Below are 20,676 nucleotides of genomic sequence, written 5' to 3' on the forward strand. Positions count from 1 at the left end.
TACATGTCCACCTAACTAGACCTATGTATCTGTCTAAAACTATAAATTCACACTGATAGGTCCAGTTTCAGTTCCACGCTACAGGATGTTTTCCAGTGTTCTCTCTTTTCCTAATTGTAACTCTTTTTTATGATGGTATGAATCCTGAATCCTATTTCCACTGGTGACAATGTATTAACTCATTTGCTAAAGCTCGAATACACAGCTGACAGTGTCTGGATTCTCTAATGTTTTCCTATTTCGGGTTTCCATCTCCTTCCTCTTATGGTTCCATGTCGCTGAGTGTTTATGCTGACTGTCCTTCCTGAGCTTCCTCTCTGGCTGCTGGGTCTGCTCATATCTGTGGCTCATAGAGACACAGAGCCGGTTGTGGAGTGCCCTTAATGTTAGGAACTGCTCACGTGGTAAAAGAAGCATTCTGTACCCTCTAGGCTGGCTCTGCCTCTCTTCCAAGCCATTGGAGTGTGTTCTTACCTTGACAAGGTACATAGAGGAAGACTCCCCTCTTCTCTTGCTGGACTCTCTCACCCTCAGTGCAGGGAAGATGCAGCCAGTCCTGTCAAACTCTCCTAGACATTTTGAGGAGACTTGATTTCCTCATACAGGAACAAGATTGATTTTTATTTTGGAAATTAGATTTTTATTTTGAAGGTAGAGTTATTTAAAACATTCCCATTTGTTTGGAAACCAAATAATATCACTAAGACATCCAAACAACACAAGAAGCTCAAAAAAAAACCACCCTTAGATTAAAAGGAAATCATTAACAAAATACAAAATATTTAGCACTGAATGATAATGTAAATACTACCTGTTAAAAGATTGTTTCCTTCCTTCCTTTCTCCATGAAAATGTCTGTGCCTCTGGTGCAGCAACATATCTACCTACCTTCCTTCCTTCCATCCAGCTTCTTTTTTTTTTTCATGTGTGTGTGCATGTGTGTGTGTTGTGTCAGATTCAGGCACAACATCTATTAAACTGAACAAGACACTTTCACTTACCAACTGAGAACTTTTTCCCTTTCTTCAGTATAAATCAGATAGAATGGCACTGATCACTGGGGCAGCAATGTTGTCAACATTAAAAAAAAGAGGGGCGCCTGGGTGGCTCAGTAGGTTAGACATCCGACTTGGGCTCAGGTCATGATATACAGCTTGCGAGTTCGAGCCCCGTGTTGGACTGTGTGCTGATAGCTTGGAGCCTGGAGCTTGCTTCAGATTCTGTGTCTCCCTCTTTCTCTGCTCCCACCCCACTTGCTCTCTCTCTCTCTCTCTCAAAAATGAATAAACATTAAAATATATTTAATTTTATTTTTTAATTTTTAAAAATTTACATCCAAATTAGTTAGCATATAGTGCAACAATGATTTCAGGAGTAGATTCCTTAGTGCCCCTTACCCATTTAGCCCATCCCCCCTCCCACCACCCCTCCAGTAACCCTCAGTTTGTCCTCCATATTTATGAATCTCTTCTGTTTTGTCCCCTCCCTGTTTTTATATTACTTTTGTTTCCCTTTGTTGAACCCTTATGTTCAGATAGAGAAGTACTTTGAAGTCATGCCATATAAACAATTATGCAACTATAAAAATAGTTGGACTACTTTGAGATTTTGATAGGAATAATTTTTAAAAAATTGAATATATGTTATACGTACGATATGAACTGTTAGCTACATTTTGAAATATTAGTTTTTTCCAGAGCATATTGAATATGGATTTATGAAGTCATTTTGTTTATAGTTGATTGACATTTTATTTCTGCTGTAGTCTAGTTGTGGAAAAAATTTTGCTCCATCTTTTTTCCTTAAGGAACAATACAGAGATTTTCTTGTTTAATATTGAAGTTAGGGGATGAATATGAACATTGTCTTATAATTTAATTGTCTAATCTCAGTAGCCTTTCAGTTATGGAAAAGAAAAGCCATTTGGTTTGAGCTTAGGACATCGGCATCAGAAAGAATGGAAGGCAATATGTAGTGTCTTCATCCTTCTTGTTTATCTTTGTGCCTTCTCTGCTGCCCTATTTCACATTATTAGCTCTAAGGAAATGATAGCTAAGCCAGAAAAATTTGCATAAGGGCAATCAAATGACTTCTTGATGTATTTTGTACAAATTGGAATCATTCTTCGTTATTTAGTATCTGGAAGTTTGTGTAATTTCAAAATATGTTTCTCCCTTGGCAGAAATAAGAGAACTGATGTTAGAAAACTTGCCTATCGATCCCTGGTGGAGAACTTGAATCCTATAATATTAAATTTTGTGAAAAGGAAGAGGTTCCATCAACTATTTCTTGAGGAGATGCCCTGGAGAGCTCAGATGAACCTATATCTGGCAAGTGCACACTTCTCCCTGCTTTTAACGAAACTAGCGGAACGAACGAAGATGAAATTTGGCACTTCACACACAGTGGTCAGGTATAGAATGATATCAGTGAATGAAACTCTTTTAATCTTGTGAACATGAATTTTATTTGTATGTTCAGGGCTCCAATGTAGATAATACTTTACAGAGGTTGACAGAGTGCTTCTCTCTTTACTGATCATTGGTATATTATTTAATTTCTTGTCTCAGGATCTTTCCTAAACAAGTCCTGGATATAAGCACTTGGGAAGTACTAATCTGCCTGTAGCTTGTATATATTTGTCAGTATAGCTTTCAGTAAAGGAGAAAGCATAATTTCAAGAGAAATTTAATATTAAGTGTATAACTGTAGCTATTAGTAGGTGTTATTAGGTGAATCTCTGTTTCATTTTGAAGTATATTTTAAGCCTCTATAAGCACAGATAGTATTTTCTCATAAATGTAAACTTCCTATTATTAATTCAAGATGCTGTTGAGTTCTTGAGTGTCTTTGGCTAAAGTGTTAACAAAGATAAAAATAGAAGATGCATACATAATATGTAATACTATGTCATAATTAAAAAGATGAGTAGAGTCTGTCATTCAAAAAGTACTACTAAGCACTTATTAGATTCAAAGTACTGAGACAGATGCAATGGGCATGCAAAGATGAGCAGGACACACAAGGTAGAGTCTGGTCGGGCAGCTCTCAAGTGTTAACGAATAATTATAAATAATGGTAGAAGGTGAAGTACGCACAAAGTCTTCTTTGTTCCTGGGAAAGAGGCTTTCCTCTGACCTGAAACTGACAGGAAAGGTTGCATGGAGCGGGGCCACTTGGCCTGGTTCATGATGGATAGGCAAGACAGGCAGAGAAAGAAGTATTCCAGGTAGTTGGAAGAACGTGAGTCAGAGCCCAGGTAGGAAACACAAGATGAGAACCCCAAGTGGTCTGACCAGAATCTACAGCAAATTAAAGGGAGTGGTGTCAAACAATTTAAAAAATAGGTCAGTACCAGATCATAGAGGGTCTTAACTGTCTATTAAATTGGAGCTTCAATTTATATACAGTGGGAGATTATTAAGGATTTTTACGCAGGGCTATGGTAAAAAAAATTTCTCTGGCAGCAACGTACCAAATGGATTGGAAGAAGGAAAGACTGTGACAGACTGTAAAAGGGTATTTTTTTAAGTTTATTTATTTATTTATTTTGAGAGAGAGAGAGAGAGAGAGAGAGAGAGAGCATGTGAGCCAGTGGGGGAGGGGCAGAGAGAGAGGGTATGAGTACTTCATAGCATAGCAATTAGACAATGACCAAATTTGTATCAGAGTAACTTGGTGCTAAATTCAATTTTACTAAAACCATGAAAACATACTCCGTATTTATGAATCTATGTATTTTTGTATGTATGTATGTGTGTATGGTGGAGGATTGTTTACTGTGTAGACCTTATTTTAAAAAAATAGTATTGATCATGGACACATTGCTTTATATAGTAAGCATCTTCATTGAGTTTTGCTTAAATCAGGTTAATTTAACATAAATTATTATTTCAGAGCCCTTAGAGTAAGTATAGATCATCATTCCCATTTTCAAGGGCCCTTTCAGGGAAATAGATATTGATGTTAAAATCCCTAAGAGCAAAGTTACATTGTATAGCTTTAAAATTTAATGGGAAATTTTTTGGCTTTGGTTAAGTGCCAGAATATGTTATGATCCAAAATTTGGGAGCATTAACTCACAAATATTTTAAAAATTAAAGTAGATTGTATTTGATGGATTCAATTCAGTTATATATATATATATATATATATATATATATATATATATATTTATTTATTTTTTCTTAATGATATTTTCCTCCTGCAGTTTCCGATCATGTGATCCTAATATGTTCTCACTATATAATTCTGGAACAGTATTACCAACAGTGAAATTGACTCTAGAAAACTATAAAGCAATACTTGATTTCCTTCATACAGCTAAAAAAAGAAAGGCCAACTTACCATCAGGTAAAATAAATAAATATGTTATATACTGTCAAATTGCCTCTAGGTTTTTATTCACTGATGCAACACACTCATGCACGCAAACACACACACACACACACACAAACACACACACCCCACAGACACACAGGGATGCACACATCGTTTTCCAATGACCTGGGGTTTTAACTGAGTTGTGATATTTTGTAGGAGGTTCTTATTTGTTCAATTTTAAAAATTTTTCTGTATTTTTATGGATTCATAATATGTATTTGGAAATATATATGTTATGTTCTGACCTAAACCAATTTGGCTGTTCACCAAATAGAATGTTCTTTTTAAATGTTGGTAGCCTCCGATTGTTAAGATAGGTGAGGTCTTGCTATCAGGTGTTATATTTTAGGGGAAGTAAAGTTCAGGACAAATTCCACCAAACATACTGATGCAAGCAGGCATGAAACACTCACATAGCTGTTTTATAGTACTGATTTTGCACTCAGGGCAGTCCACTCTTGCCTTAGGATCTCCGACTCACACCTTCCATGACAGCTTACTCCAAGATGAGCGCAATACTATTCATCTGAATGTCAGGATCAGCCAGTATTGTCATCTGCCCAGGTGACAGGAGACTCACCCTGGGAGGTGGAAAAATGCAGATGAACAGGGCTCTTGATCTGGGTGCTGCAAGTGATGACACTATTCCTAAACAATCACCTATCCTGAATACCACTCACTTCATAAATAAAGATTTATTTCTGGTATCTTCATGCTAATACAGACCTTCTTGTGTAGATTTTTACTAATGGTATTTTAAGTATTATGTACTTATTGCTGATCAAGATACTTCATATGCTGGGTAGCTGCCCCAGGAGTGTTGATTTATATTTGAGGTACTTGACATGCTTTCTGATTTCTTCTAGGGTATAGATGAGATTTAACTGGTACCTTCATGTTATACTATGAATATTGAGGTATTTGAAAGTAAATTCCCTCGACACAGAGTCTGAGTTTTATAAGTAGATTATAATATACAGCTCCTTGAGTTTTTATGCCTAAGACCTCCCATGGAATCAACAATAGAATATTCCACTATTGAGACTTCTTTTTTTTAAGTTTATTTATTTATTTTGAGAGAGAGAGAGCATGCGCGAGTAAGTGAGGGGCAGAGAGAGAATCCCAAGCAGACTCCGTGCTGTCAGCATAGAGCCTGAAGTGGGGTTTGATCTCATGAACTGTGAAATCATGACCTGAGCCCCAAATCAAGAGTTGGATGCTTAACCAGGGTACTTGGGTGGCTCAGTCAGTTAAGCATCTGACTTCAGCTCAGGTCATGATCTCACAGTTTGTGAGTTCGATCACCAAGTTGGGCTCTGTGCTGACAGCTAGGAGCCTGGAACCTGCTTCAGATTCTGTGTCTCTGTCTCTCTCTGCCCCTACCCTGCTCATGCTCTGTCTCTGTCTCTGTCTCTCTCTCTCAAAAATAAACATTAAAAACAAAGTTGGATGCCTAACCGACTGAGCCACCCAGGTGTCCTGAGATTTGTTCTTTAATGCAGAGTTTAGAAGAAGGTTTGTAGTAGGAGAAATTTGTGTCTTTATACCACACCCACAGGATAAGGAGTGGACATGGTTGCTGCACTGCCCAACTCCAGGGGATGCTACTTGCCATGTGTTCTGGGAATGGACTGTATAGGGGAAAATTAAGGAACCGTGGGATCCTGTTATTGGTTCCTCAGAAAACATGACACTCCTGCCTCGGCATTGTTCCTTTGGCCATCACCCTTGCCCAGAATGTGCTTCCTCATAGTCTTCCCGCATAGCTAAACCATGTCTGTCCTTAAAGACCTAATCTAAGAGCCTCCTTCTCTAGAAACTTTTCTTGGTTCACTGTGTCCATAATAATCTTGTGCTTCCTCCAAATTTATATAGCATTTCTTACCTTAATTACTGATTTGATGTTTATCACCTATGTCTTCTGGAACTTTCTGTTTTCAATAATGTTATACTTTATTTTTGTATTGTAGATGCTGAGGAATTTTCCACATTTATTAATTCCAGAATGAGTGGTGAAAACGTGTCAAAGACACAAACAGTTTATGACTCAGACTCTCAGTCAGGTCTTAGTACTAAAGAAAAGGATCGAGCAGCAAATTTGGGTCTATTGGATCATTTTATGAAAATCTTTTTATATTGCAGGAGAGCAATGGTAAGGTGGTCTTTCTAATTTGCTAATGTAATAGACATGAATCTCAGGGCATCAGTTTGGGCACGTAAGATATATTGTATTAGTTTACTTACCATCCATAATTTTAGTTTCAACTTTGAGACCAAATTTGCTGAGTTTCATGTCAGTCATTTTTGAGGTTTGCCTGCCATAGTGCTGAGGATTTACACGTTGTCAAGTTGTCAGTGACAGGGGTGAGCTGCTTTAGTCATCAGTTATCCATTGGTTCAGAGCTGAGATAGCCTTTGTCCTTGTCTACATAATCTCCATGAATATTCAGATATTCCTGTGCCAGTTTCTTGCCATATTTGGTACATGGCCTCTGGTGACACCAGTTGTTCCTCTCTGGAGTCTTGCTGCCGCCTAGAACACCATAGACCCCTTTATTCTCTCTAGCACAGGAAACACTCTTACTAGGCTACAGGAAAGCCCTACTCTTGGCCTACCTTGGCTCTTGTGTCTTCTCTCAAATACTTTTCTCTTTTTTTTCTTAAATATTAAATGATGCATTATTAAATTCAGAATTGGAATCATTAGCCATAAAGAAGTTAGTTTTCTTTTTCTCATAGCAGAAATAGCATATACTTCAAACCTCTCAAGAATTGAGGGGAAATCTATCCTTTCTGGAATACTTGAGTTCCCATTTTGTCTGTGGAGAGGGTGATTTCTTAAAAAATGTGAAGTAAGCCCACATTAGCCCCCTTGACCACAAGCATTGCATCTTATCCTTTCCACCAGCTTCAGGGTCCTGGAAGGTCTGGGTCCTGCTCTCTTCTTGGAACTCAGTTCATCTTGCGCTTGTTCAGTCCAGTCTCCTCTTTGTGATCTTGACAGCATTGAGCTTGCTTGACCCTTCCTCATCCCTCAGGTTCATCCTCCATCCTTTGCACTTGCTGCTCCCTTGGTTTCAAATGTTCTCCTCCTCCCAACACCCCTACTCTCACCTTCACATGATTTGTTCAACTCAACATTCAAGTCTCTGCTCATGTCACCTCCTTAAGCAAACCTGACTACTCCATCTAAAAGTACACATCCTCCCATGCTTGTCAAATCCTGACCCATTTCTGCATTATTTTTCTTTACAATACTTATTATTCCCTGAAATTACATTTTTGTCTACTTATCTACTCTCAGCCTCCCCTAAGAAACTGAAGTAGCACAAGGGCAGACCCAGTTACTCTTGCTCACTGCCACATTCCCAGAGCCCAGAACAATGGGAATGTTGGAGTCAGACTCCTGGTGTGCAAATCCTAGCTGACCACTTAGCAGATCATGACCTTGGTCAAGTTAGCTCCATGCCTCTGTTTCCTTATCTCTAAATTAAGTAGAATACTAGTATATACTTATTTCATAGGAGCTATTGATAGAATTAACTGAGATAATGATGTAAATGACACATAACAAATGGTGTTATTTTTATTATTGACATTATTTTTGCAGAAAGATGAAGTTGTTCAGAGATCTCTAACTTTTGAAACTTTGGGATCTTTTGAATGTTGTGTTTGTCTTAGGTTCTTGCTCATCGTGGAGGCTATTGGACTCTGCTTCAGAATAGCTGTAGGACCTTTTGGAACTTTACTCAGGAGCTACAGATACTTCTTAAACAAGCAGTGGATCTGTATAAAACATTTCCTGTTAGCCAGGATGGTTTCCTCTGTACCTGTGTTTTGCCATTCTATTTGGGAGCAGAATTACTTATTGACATGTTAATAGAACTGCAAAATACCAATTCTATTAAGGTAAGGGCATTTGGGTAATTATTTTTATTGTACTCAAATAATTTTTACCATGCAGCTTGGAATAAATGGAAGTTAATGTTTTCCTTGAGTTCTTACTTGGCTTTTCTATAATTCATTTGCTTCTCATTATTTGGTTCACAATGCACAGCATATACTGATGTTAATTACAAATATCTTAGCCTGAAATTTCAATTTTTTAAAGGAAAGAGAAAGTGACACTTACTGAGCTTCAACTTCCGCATAAGTTGTAATGCATTTAATCCTCATAGCAACTTTTTTTGTCAGAGAAAAAGCCTCCAAGTGAGATCAAATAGCTTGTCAGTTTCTCTTTACTTCACTGCTTTATCTTTCCTTGTTCTATTATGCCAGATCTCATAGAATTTGCAGCAATTTAAAATCTACACCCTGTGGTTTAAAGCATGAAAATGAAATGGAAAAAATGGAAACCTAATATAACCTAAACACACTGAAAATTAATAAACATAAAAGCACATTGAATCATGGAGTTTATAAAATTCCAGGTGTAAAATATATGAAAACAATAGCACGAAAGACTGAGAGTAAATAAAGTTAAACTGTCATTTTTGTTTACATTTTATATAAATATAAAGTGGTACAATATTAACTCTATGTAGAAGGTGATAAGTTAAGGATGCATTTAATAATCCTTAGAGTAACTACCAAAAAAGAGATAAAGAGATATAGCTAAAAATCAATTGCAGTGAAATGAAAGACTAAACAGTGGTCAATTAATTAAAGAAGGCAGCAAAAAAGAGACAGAGGAACAAAAATATGTGGGCCAAACAGAAAGCAAGTAGAAAATAATAAATCTAACCCAATTATATCAATAACTATATTAAATGTAAGTGGTTTAAACACCCTAGTCAAAAGGCAGAGATTGTTGGATAAAAACAAAGACATGTATAGTTGACCACAGGAGAAGTACTCTGAATGTAAAGAAATCGATTGAAAATAAGACAGTGGAAAGAGATATTACCGTGAATGCAGTAAGTATAAAAAAACTGGTAAGACTTCATAATATTAGAGAGAATAACCTTTAAATCAAGGAGTATTTTGACAGATAATGAGAGACATTTCATAATGAGAAGAAGCTCAATTAATTAGGAAGACACACTAATCATAAATGTATATGTTCCTAATAACAGATATTAAAAGTATACTTGAAGAGCTTCCAGGTTGGTGAAAGCGTTGATGTATTAGGCACTTGTAGCCTGACTCCATGGGGACAGGGCATGGAAGCTCCTTATCCGGGACTCTTCCAGTCTGGGTACCTCTTTCATTTGGCTGTTCCTGAGTTGTATCTTTTATAATAAAACTGTAATCCCAAGTATAGTGTTTTAAGTGAGTGCTAGCCAATTATTGAACCCGAGGGGGTTATGGAAACCCCTAAATTTATAGCTTGTTAGTCAGAAGTGCAGGCATCCTGAGACTTGTGGCTAATATCTGAAGTAAGGACAGTTTTGTGGAGGACTGATTCTGTAAATGTAGGGAGTCTGACCTCAGTTCTGGGTAGGTAGTGTAAGAATTGAAGTGCAACCCACATGTAGGTGGATTGGAAACAGAGCATAAGTGCACGTGGTGTGCTTACCAAGGTGGATCATATGCAGAGTAAAAAACTAAGTCATATTAAAGTTTAAAAGGCTAAAATCTTAAAAGAGTATGTTCTCTGACCATTACCTTATGAATAGATTAATAAAAATTAGGAAGAAAACTCTCCTAAGTATCTGGAAATTAAACCACACAGTTCTACATAATCCCTGGGTCAAAGAAAAAAACAAAAGAGAAATTTAAAAATATTTCAAACTGATGGTAACGTATCAAATTTTGTGGGATGCAAATAAACTGGTGCTTAGAGGGAACTTAATAACTTTAGCCGTTTAATAGAAAAGGAGAAAGATATAACATCAGTTATCTAAGTGTGCACTTATAGGAGCTTGAAAAATAAGAGCAAATTAAATCCAAAGTAAGTAAAAAAGACAAATGAAATAAGAAATGAAAAGATAAGAGCAGAAATAAATTAGATATAAAACAAAACAAAATTAATAAAGTTAATAAATTGATCCTTTGAAAAGAGTATTAAAATTGGCAGAATCCTAGGATAAAATTGAAGAACAAAAGTGAAGAACAAAAGGAAAGAAAAGCATAAATTACTGACAAGAGTGATGAAAGAGGGATATAACTACAGATCCTATAGATATTAAAAGAAAAATGAGAGAATATTATTATCCACTTTTACTAATGGATTTGATAACTTAGATAAAATGAACATGTTTATTGGAAAGCAGAACTTAACAAATCTGATACAAGAAGCAATAGAAAAATTGAATTGCCCTAAATATATTAAACAAACAATTTATAATTAGGAACTTTGAGATAAAGAAAACTCCATGCACAGAATATTTTGCTGTAGAATTCTAGCAAACATATAAGGACAAAATAATAAATCATATAGCAAATTTTTTTTAGCGACAAAGCCAGCTTAACACTGACAGGTATTTCAAAAAGAAATGAATGAACCACATCACCCATGAACATAGACACAAAAATCCTTAATTAAATATTATCAGATCAATCCCAATAATATATAAAATATGCAAATGAGGTATATAATATGAACAGTTATACAAATGATGATCAAGTAGGTTTATCCCAGAAATGTAAGGTTAACATTTAAAGATCAATCAAGGTGATTCACCACATTAATAGGATAAAGGAGACAAATTATATGGCTATTGAAATGGATACAGCAAAAGCATTTACAAAATTTGATATTGCTTTTTCCACCAGCCCCCTCCCCTTGAGTGCTGCTCCAGCTGCACTGCTCTTTTTCTGAACTCTGGGTTCCTGCTAAGCCAGGGATGCTGTCCTCTTTCTCTGCTCACCCTCATGATTATCTACCCAGACCTCATCAGCCATGACGACATATTTTCTGACATCTACAGGATTCAGGAGGTTGCGAATGGGCTGTGCCTGGAGGTGAAGGGGAAGATGGTCAGTAGGACAGAAGGTATCATTGATGGAAATGTACTCTGCTGAAGGCCCCCAAGGTGAAGGTCCTGAAAACACAGTAATCGTTGACATTGATATTGTCAGGAACCATTACTTAGCAGAAAAGAAGCTTCGCAAACCAAGCCTACAAAAAATACATCGTAGATAATAGGAAATCAGTGTAAGGCAAACTTGAAGAACAGAGACTGGAAAGTGTAAAACCTTTTATAACAGAGGCTGCAGACAAACCAAACACATCTTTGCTAATTTCAAAAACTACTGATTCCTTATTGGTGAAAACAAGAATCCAGATGGCAAGGTTGCTCTGCTGGGCTACCGTGAGGATGATGTGACCCCATATATGATTTTCTTTAAGGATGGTTTAGAAATGAAAAAATGTTAACAAAATGGCAATTACTTTGGATTCATCATCCATCATCATAACTGGCTGCTGCTTTTCACCCATCCACACAACACCAGGACTTAAACAATTGGGTGATGTCATCTTGATCTCTTCATTTATTTTGATGTTGATTTATTTGGAGTGGGGTCATTTTTCTTAAAGAAAAAACATATCATGTAGGTTGCCTAAAAACAAAATGCATTTAAACTTACTTGAGAGAATATCTCTTACTTAATGTGTGTTTAAACGAAGTGTCTTCTCAGCCTAAATCCAGCAGAAGAAGAGAAATAATAAAGATCAGAGAAGAAATAAGCAATATAGAATCTAAAAACACTGTAGAGCAGATCAACAAAACCAAGAGTTGGTTTTTTGAAAAAATAAACAAAATTGATAAAGAAAAGGGAGATGACCCAAATAGATAAAATCATGAATGAAAATGGAATTATTACAACCAATCCCTCAGAGATACAAGCAATTATCAGGGAATACTATGAAAAATTATATGCCAACAAACTGGACAACCTGGAAGAAATAGACAAATTCCTAAACACCCACACGCTTCCAAAACTCAATCAGGAGGAAATAGAAAGCTTGAACAGACCCATAACCAGTGAAGAAATTGAATCAGTCATCAAAAATCTCCCAACAAATAAGAGTCCAGGACCAGATGGCTTCCCAGGGGAGTTCTACCAGACGTTTAAAGCAGAGATAGTACCTATCCTTCTCAAGCTATTCCAAAAAATAGAAAGAGAAGGAAAACTTCCAGACTCATTCTATGAAGCCAGTATTACTTTGATTCCTAAACTAGACAGAGACCCAGTAAAAAAAGAGAACTACAGGCCAATATCCATGATGAATATGGATGCAAAAATTCTCAATAAGATACTAGCAAATTGAATTCAACAGCATATAAAAAGGATTATTCACCATGATCAAGTGGGATTCATTCCTGGGATGCAGGGCTGGTTCAACATTCGCAAATCAATCAACGTGATACATCACATTAATAAAAGAAAAGATAAGAACCATATGATCCTGTCAATCGATGCAGAAAAGGCCTTTGACAAAATTCAGCAACTTTCTTATTAAAAACCCTCGAGAAAGTCGGGATAGAAGGAACATACTTAAAGATCATAAAAGCCATTTATGAAAAGCCCACAGCCAACATCATCCTCAATGGGGAAAAACTGAGAGCTTTTTCCCTGAGATCAGGAACACGACAGGGATGTCCACTCTCACCGCTGTTGTTTAACATAGTGTTGGAAGTTCTAGGATCAGCAATCAGACAACAAAAGGAAGTCAAAGGCATCAAAGTTGGCCAAGATGAAGTTAAGCTTTCACTTTTTGCAGATGACATGATATTATACATGGAAAATCCGATAGACTCCACCAGAAGTCTGCTAGAACTGATACATGAATTTAGCAAAGTTGCAGGATACAAAATCAATGTCCAGAAATCAGTTGCATTCTTATACACTAACAATGAAGCAACAGAAAGACAAATAAAGAAACTGATCCCATTCACAATTGCACCAAGAAGCATAAAATACCTAGGAATAAATCTAACCAAAGATGTAAAAGATCTGTATGCTGAAAACTATAGAAAGCTTATGAAGGTAATTGAAGAAGATATAAAGAAATGGAAAGACATTCCCTGCTCATGGATTGGAAGAATAAATATTGTCAAAATGTCAATACTACCCAAAGCTATCTACACATTCAATGCAATCCCAATCAAAATTGCACCAGCATTCTTCTCGAAACTAGAACAAGCAATCCTAAAATTCATATGGAACCACAAAAGGCCCCGAATAGCCAAAGTAATTTTGAAGAAGAAGACCAAAGCAGGAGGCATCACAATCCCGGACTTTAGCCTCTACTACAAAGCTGTCATCATCAAGACAGCATGGTATTGGCACAAAAACAGACACATAGACCAATGGAATAGAATAGAAACCCCAGAACTAGACCCACAAACGTATGGCCAACTAGTCTTTGACAAAGCAGGAAAGAATATCCAATGGAAAAAAGACAGTCTCTTCAAATGGTGCTGAGAGAACTGGACAGCAACATGCAGAAGATTGAAACTAGACCACTTTCTCACACCATTCACAAAAATAAACTCAAAATGGATAAAGGAACTGAATGTGAGACAGGAAACCATCCAAACCCTAGAGGAGAAAGCAGGAAAAGACCTCTCTGACCTCAGCCATAGCAATTTCTTACTTGACACATCCCCAAAGGCAAGGGAATTAAAAGCAAAAATGAACTACTGGGACCTTATGAAGATAAAAAGCTTCTGCACTGCAAAGGAAACAACCAACAAGACTAAAAGGCAACCAACGGGATAGGAAAAGATATTTGCAAATGACATATCGGACAAAGGGCTAGTATCCAAAATCTATAAAGAGCTCACCAAACTCGACACCCGAAAAACAAATAACCCAGTGAAGAAATGGGCAGAAAACATGAATAGACACTTCTCTAAAGAAGACATCCGGATGGCCAAGAGGCACATGAAAAGATGCTCAACGTCACTCCTCATTAGGGAAATACAAATCAAAACCACACTCAGATATCCCCTCACGCCAGTCAGAGTGGCCAAAATGAATGAATCAGGAGACTACAGATGCTGGAGAGGATGTGGAGAAACGGGAACCCTCTTGCACTGTTGGTGGGAATGCAAATTGGTGCAGCCACTCTGGAAAACAGTGTGGAGGTTCCTCAAAAAATTAAAAATAGATCTACCCTATGACCCAGCAATAGCACTGCTAGGAATTTACCCAAGGGATACAGGAGTACTGATGCATAGGGGCACTTGTACCCCAATGTTTATAGCAGCACTCTCCACAATAGCCAAATTATGGAAAGAGCCTAAATGTCCATCAACTGATGAATGGATAAAGAAATTGTGGTTTATATACACAATGGAGTACTACGTGGCAATGAGAAAGAATGAAATATGGCCCTTTGTAGCAACATGGATGGAACTGGAGAGTGTGATGCTAAGTGAAATAAGCCATACAGAGAAAGACAGGTACCATATGGTTTCACTCTTATGTGGATCCTGAGAAACTTAACAGAAACCCATGGGGAAGGAAAAATAAAAGAGGTTAGAGTGGAAGAGAGCCAAAGCATAAGAGACTCTTAAAAACTGAGAACAAACTGAGGGTTGATGGGGGGGTGGGAGGGAAGGGAGAGTGGGTGATGGGTATTGAGGAGGGCACCTTTTGGGATGAGCACTGGGTGTTGTATGGAAACCAATTTGACAATAAACTTCATATATTGAAAAAAAAATAAACTGTCTCCTAGTGTTCTTAGAAAGATAGAGCCTGGCTGTAGACTACTACTAGAAAGCATAAGACTATGTTCAGATAACTTCTACAGGGAAAACTACTTTTGGGACTGATAAATGAAAACAAAAAACAAAAAACAAGAATTATAAGTCTTAATTCTAAGTTGAAATAAAGGAAAAGACCATATACATAGAGCACTAAATGTGAAGTGGATCATTATACATTTTATTACCTCAAAACAGAAGTAGTTAACTCTGGAAGAGATTATCAAAAGAATAATAAGAGACTAACACAGTTGGAAGCAAAACAAAAACAATGTCACTGATGTTAGAGACTCTCAGGAAACTAAGAATACCTGATAAAAATTAGTATCTACTGTTAACATCATACTTAATGGTGAAATTATTGTGTGTTTCCCTCAAAGACTGGGAAAAAGTAAGGACGTCTGCTCATACCACTTTTGTTCAATATCATGCCAGATATCCTGACAAGTGCAATAGGGCAGATAAAGAAACAAAAGACATGCAGATTAGAAAGGAACACTATGAATTTTTATATAGAAAATTCCAACTCTTCAGGCCTCTAAAAAGCAACTACTAGAACTAATAAAATAACAGCCCATAAAGTCAGTATAACAAAAATAAATTGTATTTCTTTGTATGAGTGGAAAGCAACTAGGAAATGAAATTTTAAAAACACCATTCAAAATATCAAATATCTAAGAATATATCTAATGAAATTTGTGTAAGATTTTTACACTGAAAATTATAAAACACTGCAAAAAAAATAAAATAAAAGAAGACCTAAATATACACAGAGATGTGTCATGTTCATGAACGAAAAGACTTAATACTGCTAGGATATCATTTACTTCCAATTTGGTCTATCGATTCAGTAAAATCCCAATGAAAATTCCAACAGACATTTTTTGGGGGGTGCAAATTGACAGTTCATTTTAAAATTTATAAGCAAATGCAAAGAAAAGTGAATGGCCAAGAAAATCTTTAAAAAGAACAAATTTAGGGGTGCCTGGATGGCTCAGTCAGTTAAACATCCTACTCTTGGTTTTTGCTCGGGTCATGATCTCAAGGTTTGTGAGTTTGAGCCCCACGTTGGGCTCTGTGCTGACAGTGTGGAGCCTGATTAGGATTCTCTGTCTCTCTCTCTCTCTCTCTCTCTCTCTATCTCTCTCTCTCTCTCTCCCTCCTCTCTCTCTCTCTCTCTCTCTTTCTCCCTCTCTCTGCCCTTCCACATGCATGCATGTGTGCTCTTTCTCTCTCTCTCTCTCAAAATAAGTGAATAAAAATTTAAAGAAAATAAATAACAAGAACAAATTTGAGAACTCATTACCTGACTTCAAGGCTTATCAATGCTGTAGCAATTAGGAGAGCATGATATTGGCATAAAGAGAGAAACATATCAATGGAATAAATAGAGAATCTTAAAAATAGACTCATACATATGGTCAATATTTTACAAAGGTGTCAAAGCAATTCAAAGGACTCAAAAAAGAAGTGACAAATCTCAGCATCCAGATGTGTTCTTTAAAAACTGTTTCCCACTAAAAGAAACAGGACTCCTTGGTGAATAAAAAAGGCTGATTACCTTTCATATATGAACCATACCAAATAGTTGATAGTTGATGAAGAGAAATTTTTCTTTATAGAATTTTCAGGTAAGAAATGAAGAAAGAATGTTGAAATTCATATAAGGATTTTGCAATTCTTTATGAATTCATGGGAGGATGAAGCATACCTGTGAAGTACACTTGTTGGAAAACAATAAATCTGAGCAAGCATTTAAATCTAACCAAGCAATTAAATCTAACCAAATCCAGGGGGCAGAGAAACATTTAGAATGAAACTGTGGGGATGCATCAGTAAAATCCAGACTATGGGAACTCTACAGGGCAAACAACCTGGCTTCTTCATCAAAAAATTGAAGTATAAAAAGAGGAAATGGAGCCTACAGGTTAAAAAAAAGCCTTAAAAGACATAAATAATTGCAATGTTTGGACCTTATCCATTTCAAATGGATCCCATTTCAAACTAAGGCAATCAAAAATTTTATAAGATCTGAAGAAAATGTGAGCAGTAATTATTCAGTAACATTTTGGAGGATTTTTTTTGTTAATATCCTTTGTTAGGTGGGATTATATTATTATAGTTACTAAGTGTTAGAAATTTTTTTTAAGAAAAAGTTTTTAAAAATTACACATGGCCCATACTTAATCTTCAGAACTAAATGACTTGTCTTTACCATGCCAGAAACTTCACTTTCCATATGCTATTTTGACCCCCAAATGCCATTCCTGTTTATTTCTCAATGTTGTTAGGTAATGTTACCAAAATTAGGAAGTAAATAGATAATACTTTTTTCCCTCTTGATGATTGGAGGTCCAATATCAGCTTTGTTGTTGATAAAGACTATATTGGAATATATAGAAACCACAGAGGTCTTCCTTATCCCTCATCCCAGGAGTAAACTTACCATGTAGATCTAGGCATGACTAACCAATAGCAGATACCCCTCTTCTTTGGGGATGGCCCAGGGAAAGTTATTTCAGCCTGGCCCAGGAAATTTACCCATGTCTAAAGGAAGAATGTGTCATCCCATAGGCAGGCAGGTTCTGATAGAGCAGCCACCTGGGAAAAGTTGAGTGGGACAGGCTTGAGTTCTTCCACACTTACCAAGAGGATTGAGTAAAGGCCAAGAGTGCCTCCACTTGGAACCCTGAGGTAAAGGAAATGGAGATAGCTCTTTATGCAGCTCTTTGCTGCTGCAAGTCTTACTGTAGAATCAGTGGATTAGAGGGATGGAGCTCATAACATCAATAAAATGGAAACTACCTCCTATTGAGTATGTCCCATGTGCAGGGACCATGCTAAGAAGGTAAATTCACATAGGTCACATGTGACACAACTATTATTTACACCTACACAGCCTGACTTGAGGTATACATATTGCAGTGCACAGCCAGATGACTCCCTAGGTTTCTTCCAACTTCAAGGACCATGAATCTTGTTAGAGATGTTTCCTCTACTTTTGTTGATACCTTACTTTCCCTATGCATGGATTATGCTTAATGGTAACACCAGCTTAAGAGGGGCTGGTCTTGTGTTACCCAACTATTTGTTGGGCTGCAACCTGGCTTATAGGTGGATTTAAGGGGTTTTGTTTGTCTCAAGAATCTCTAGGGGTATACACAAATGCATCAGGGACTCATGGGAAATTAATATATTAGTTACATGGTATCTCTTTAACTTAGGCAAAAACTGTGTTTTCTACATTTCCTTCTCCGTAGGTTTGACCTTTGCACTGGGAAATTGGACATATTATGCTGCAAACTGATGAATGTAACCAATGTATTATGGAAACTTAATTATTTGTATATACTCAAACCTGTTCTTCCTCAAAACTTAATCTTATTGGTTTAATATCCTTACTTACATAGATAGTGACTGTGTACCAGGAAGTGTAGACCTCAGTCTGTGCTATCTAATGTGGTAATGACTAGACTGTATGTGGCTATTTAAATTTAAACTTAATTAAGATTAAGTAAAATTAAAAATCCAGCTGCAATAGTCATTTTTCAATAGCTCCAGTATCCACACATGCTTAGTGGCTACTGTATCAAACAACACAGACAGCACATTTCCATCATCATAGAAAGTTCTGTTGAATAGCTTGGATTTGCATAACTAAAACATTTCAATTTGTCTGTCTTCAGTTCTCTTCTATGTTATATTTTTATCACATTTGGTTTCCGGAAAAAGTGTGTAGTAAAATCTGAAAATACACAATTATTTTTCCATGTGCTGCTTGCAGGTTATTGAAGAAAAAGGAGAGTTCAGTGTTCCAAGCTGCTATGGAAATATTAAAAATGATCATGGTGGTTCTAGCCTTAATTTTGAGGATCCGTTGGATAATGTAAATGTGGTTGATTTGAAATGGATCCACGACTTTGTGTTAAAGTCTCTGGAGGTTTTATATCAAGTGGAAAAATGGGAGACACTAGTATCACTTGCCATCCAGTTCAATACAATTTCACAGTAAGTATCACTGTAAGGGCAAATGAAAGTGACAAGCATAAGTTTTAAAATGTATTTTAATGAATGTCTCCTTTCAATCTATTTCTACCCCTGTCTAGTGAGAGATACACAGAGCAAGTGACACCGCTCCTGGTATATGCACAGCGCCAGCTTCTTCTAAGAATATCCAAGTTCAATGGCCCAGATGTTACCCAACAACCTTGTGCAAGATATGAAGCTGAATATGAAGAGAAGGTGAGTTTGGCTCTGTTATTCATGCAGTTGTGACTTCTAATGAGTGTACACATTAAATACAAAGATTCAGGGATCAGATAAGTATTATTTTCACGGAGGCATTTATCATTCGTAGCAACAAACATTATCGAAAGCCTGCTATGTGTCAGTATTTTCCAGATACAGGGTAAACAAAAATTAAGTCCTTGTCCATAGGAAACTTATATTCAGATCAGAGCTGATATATTTGTTAGACACAGAGGGGACAATGTCTAGAGCCACAATACTTTCAGAGGCCCACTACATGTTTTAATTTTTTAAATATGAAGACAAAGAGTAACTTTTAGGTCAAAGAAAATGTCTTGATTTTTACTATTAATACACTTGTATTTATGCCAACATAGTCATAAAATATAATTTTTGATATTTTTGGTGGAGGTGTGGACTCATGAAGGCAAAACTGTCTAAGGTCCGTGAAAGTCATGGTGCAGCTTTGAGTTAGGTAGAGGAAAGGGAAGTAGATTCTTTCATTTATTAATTTAATAAATGTGTATCAACTAATACCAGAGCCACTGCATATAGTTTTACAAACTGTGTCCTGCCCAAGGGCCCCCGGTATATGTGAGGGCTGAAATCCAGTCCCTGCCTCACAAACCAGTCTGTGTGCTTGTGGTGTTGCAATCACACAATGGGGACTCCATTTTCTTCTTCTCACAGAGATTCCTCATGGCCCTTGCATATTCTTGATCCCTGCATGTTTCATGCAATGAGAATACAGTCTAAGTTCTTGCTTTATGGAGTTTAATTTTGGGGGGTAGAGGTAAGGCCAGATAATAAACATGTAAACAGATATGTAAAAAGATTTATGATCATTATCAATTTTCTGAAGAGAATAAAATCGGTCAGTGAGATAGGTGGGGTGGGAGGTGGAAACTTCAGCAAGGGTGATCTGGAAGGCCTCTTGGAGATGGTAACATCTGATGAGAAATAGCCAGTCATACAAAAGAAAGAGAGTTCCAGCCCAAGGTTAGGACAAGGGCAAAGGCCCTGAGGTAGGACAGAAAGAAGGACTGGATGACTGCAATGGAGCAGATGCGGGAGAGGGTAAAAGGAGGGGGGCTTTGCTTCTTCCTCTTCTCCCCAGTGTCTCATACTCTCCTTTGGGGAGCTAATTCAGTCTGTGGCTCTAAGTACCATCTTTATGATAATGGCTCTTGAAATTACAGCTCCAGTCTAGAGCTTTCTCCTGAATACTGTGTCGACACGTAATTGCCTGTATCTGTCAGGGTTCAGTCAGAGAAGCAGAACTAGTAAGATCTATTATCTATCTGTCTGTCTATTTTTCTATCTGTCATCTATCAAGATTTATTATAAGGAATTGGTTTCTGTGATTGTGGGGGCTGGCCAGACA

At 36.9% G+C, this 20,676-nt stretch overlaps 1 protein-coding gene and 1 pseudogene across 1 annotated transcript in view; both read left to right on the top strand.

Moving 5' to 3' along the window:
* CFAP54 (cilia and flagella associated protein 54) overlaps positions 1 to 20,676 on the top strand; it is a 289,637-nt gene that overhangs the window by 135,195 nt on the left and 133,766 nt on the right. The window contains exons 33-38 of the mRNA XM_049626709.1: positions 2,183 to 2,413; positions 4,211 to 4,353; positions 6,354 to 6,535; positions 8,065 to 8,292; positions 18,829 to 19,052; positions 19,151 to 19,286. Of these exons, the coding sequence (XP_049482666.1) occupies positions 2,183 to 2,413; positions 4,211 to 4,353; positions 6,354 to 6,535; positions 8,065 to 8,292; positions 18,829 to 19,052; positions 19,151 to 19,286 (1,144 nt within the window). The remainder of the gene's footprint in view (positions 1 to 2,182; positions 2,414 to 4,210; positions 4,354 to 6,353; positions 6,536 to 8,064; positions 8,293 to 18,828; positions 19,053 to 19,150; positions 19,287 to 20,676) is intronic.
* LOC125919443 (translationally-controlled tumor protein-like) lies at positions 9,462 to 15,038 on the top strand (annotated as a pseudogene).

The sequence above is a fragment of the Panthera uncia genome, chromosome B4 (genome assembly GCF_023721935.1).
Source record: "Panthera uncia isolate 11264 chromosome B4, Puncia_PCG_1.0, whole genome shotgun sequence".
Lineage (NCBI taxonomy): Eukaryota > Metazoa > Chordata > Mammalia > Carnivora > Felidae > Panthera > Panthera uncia.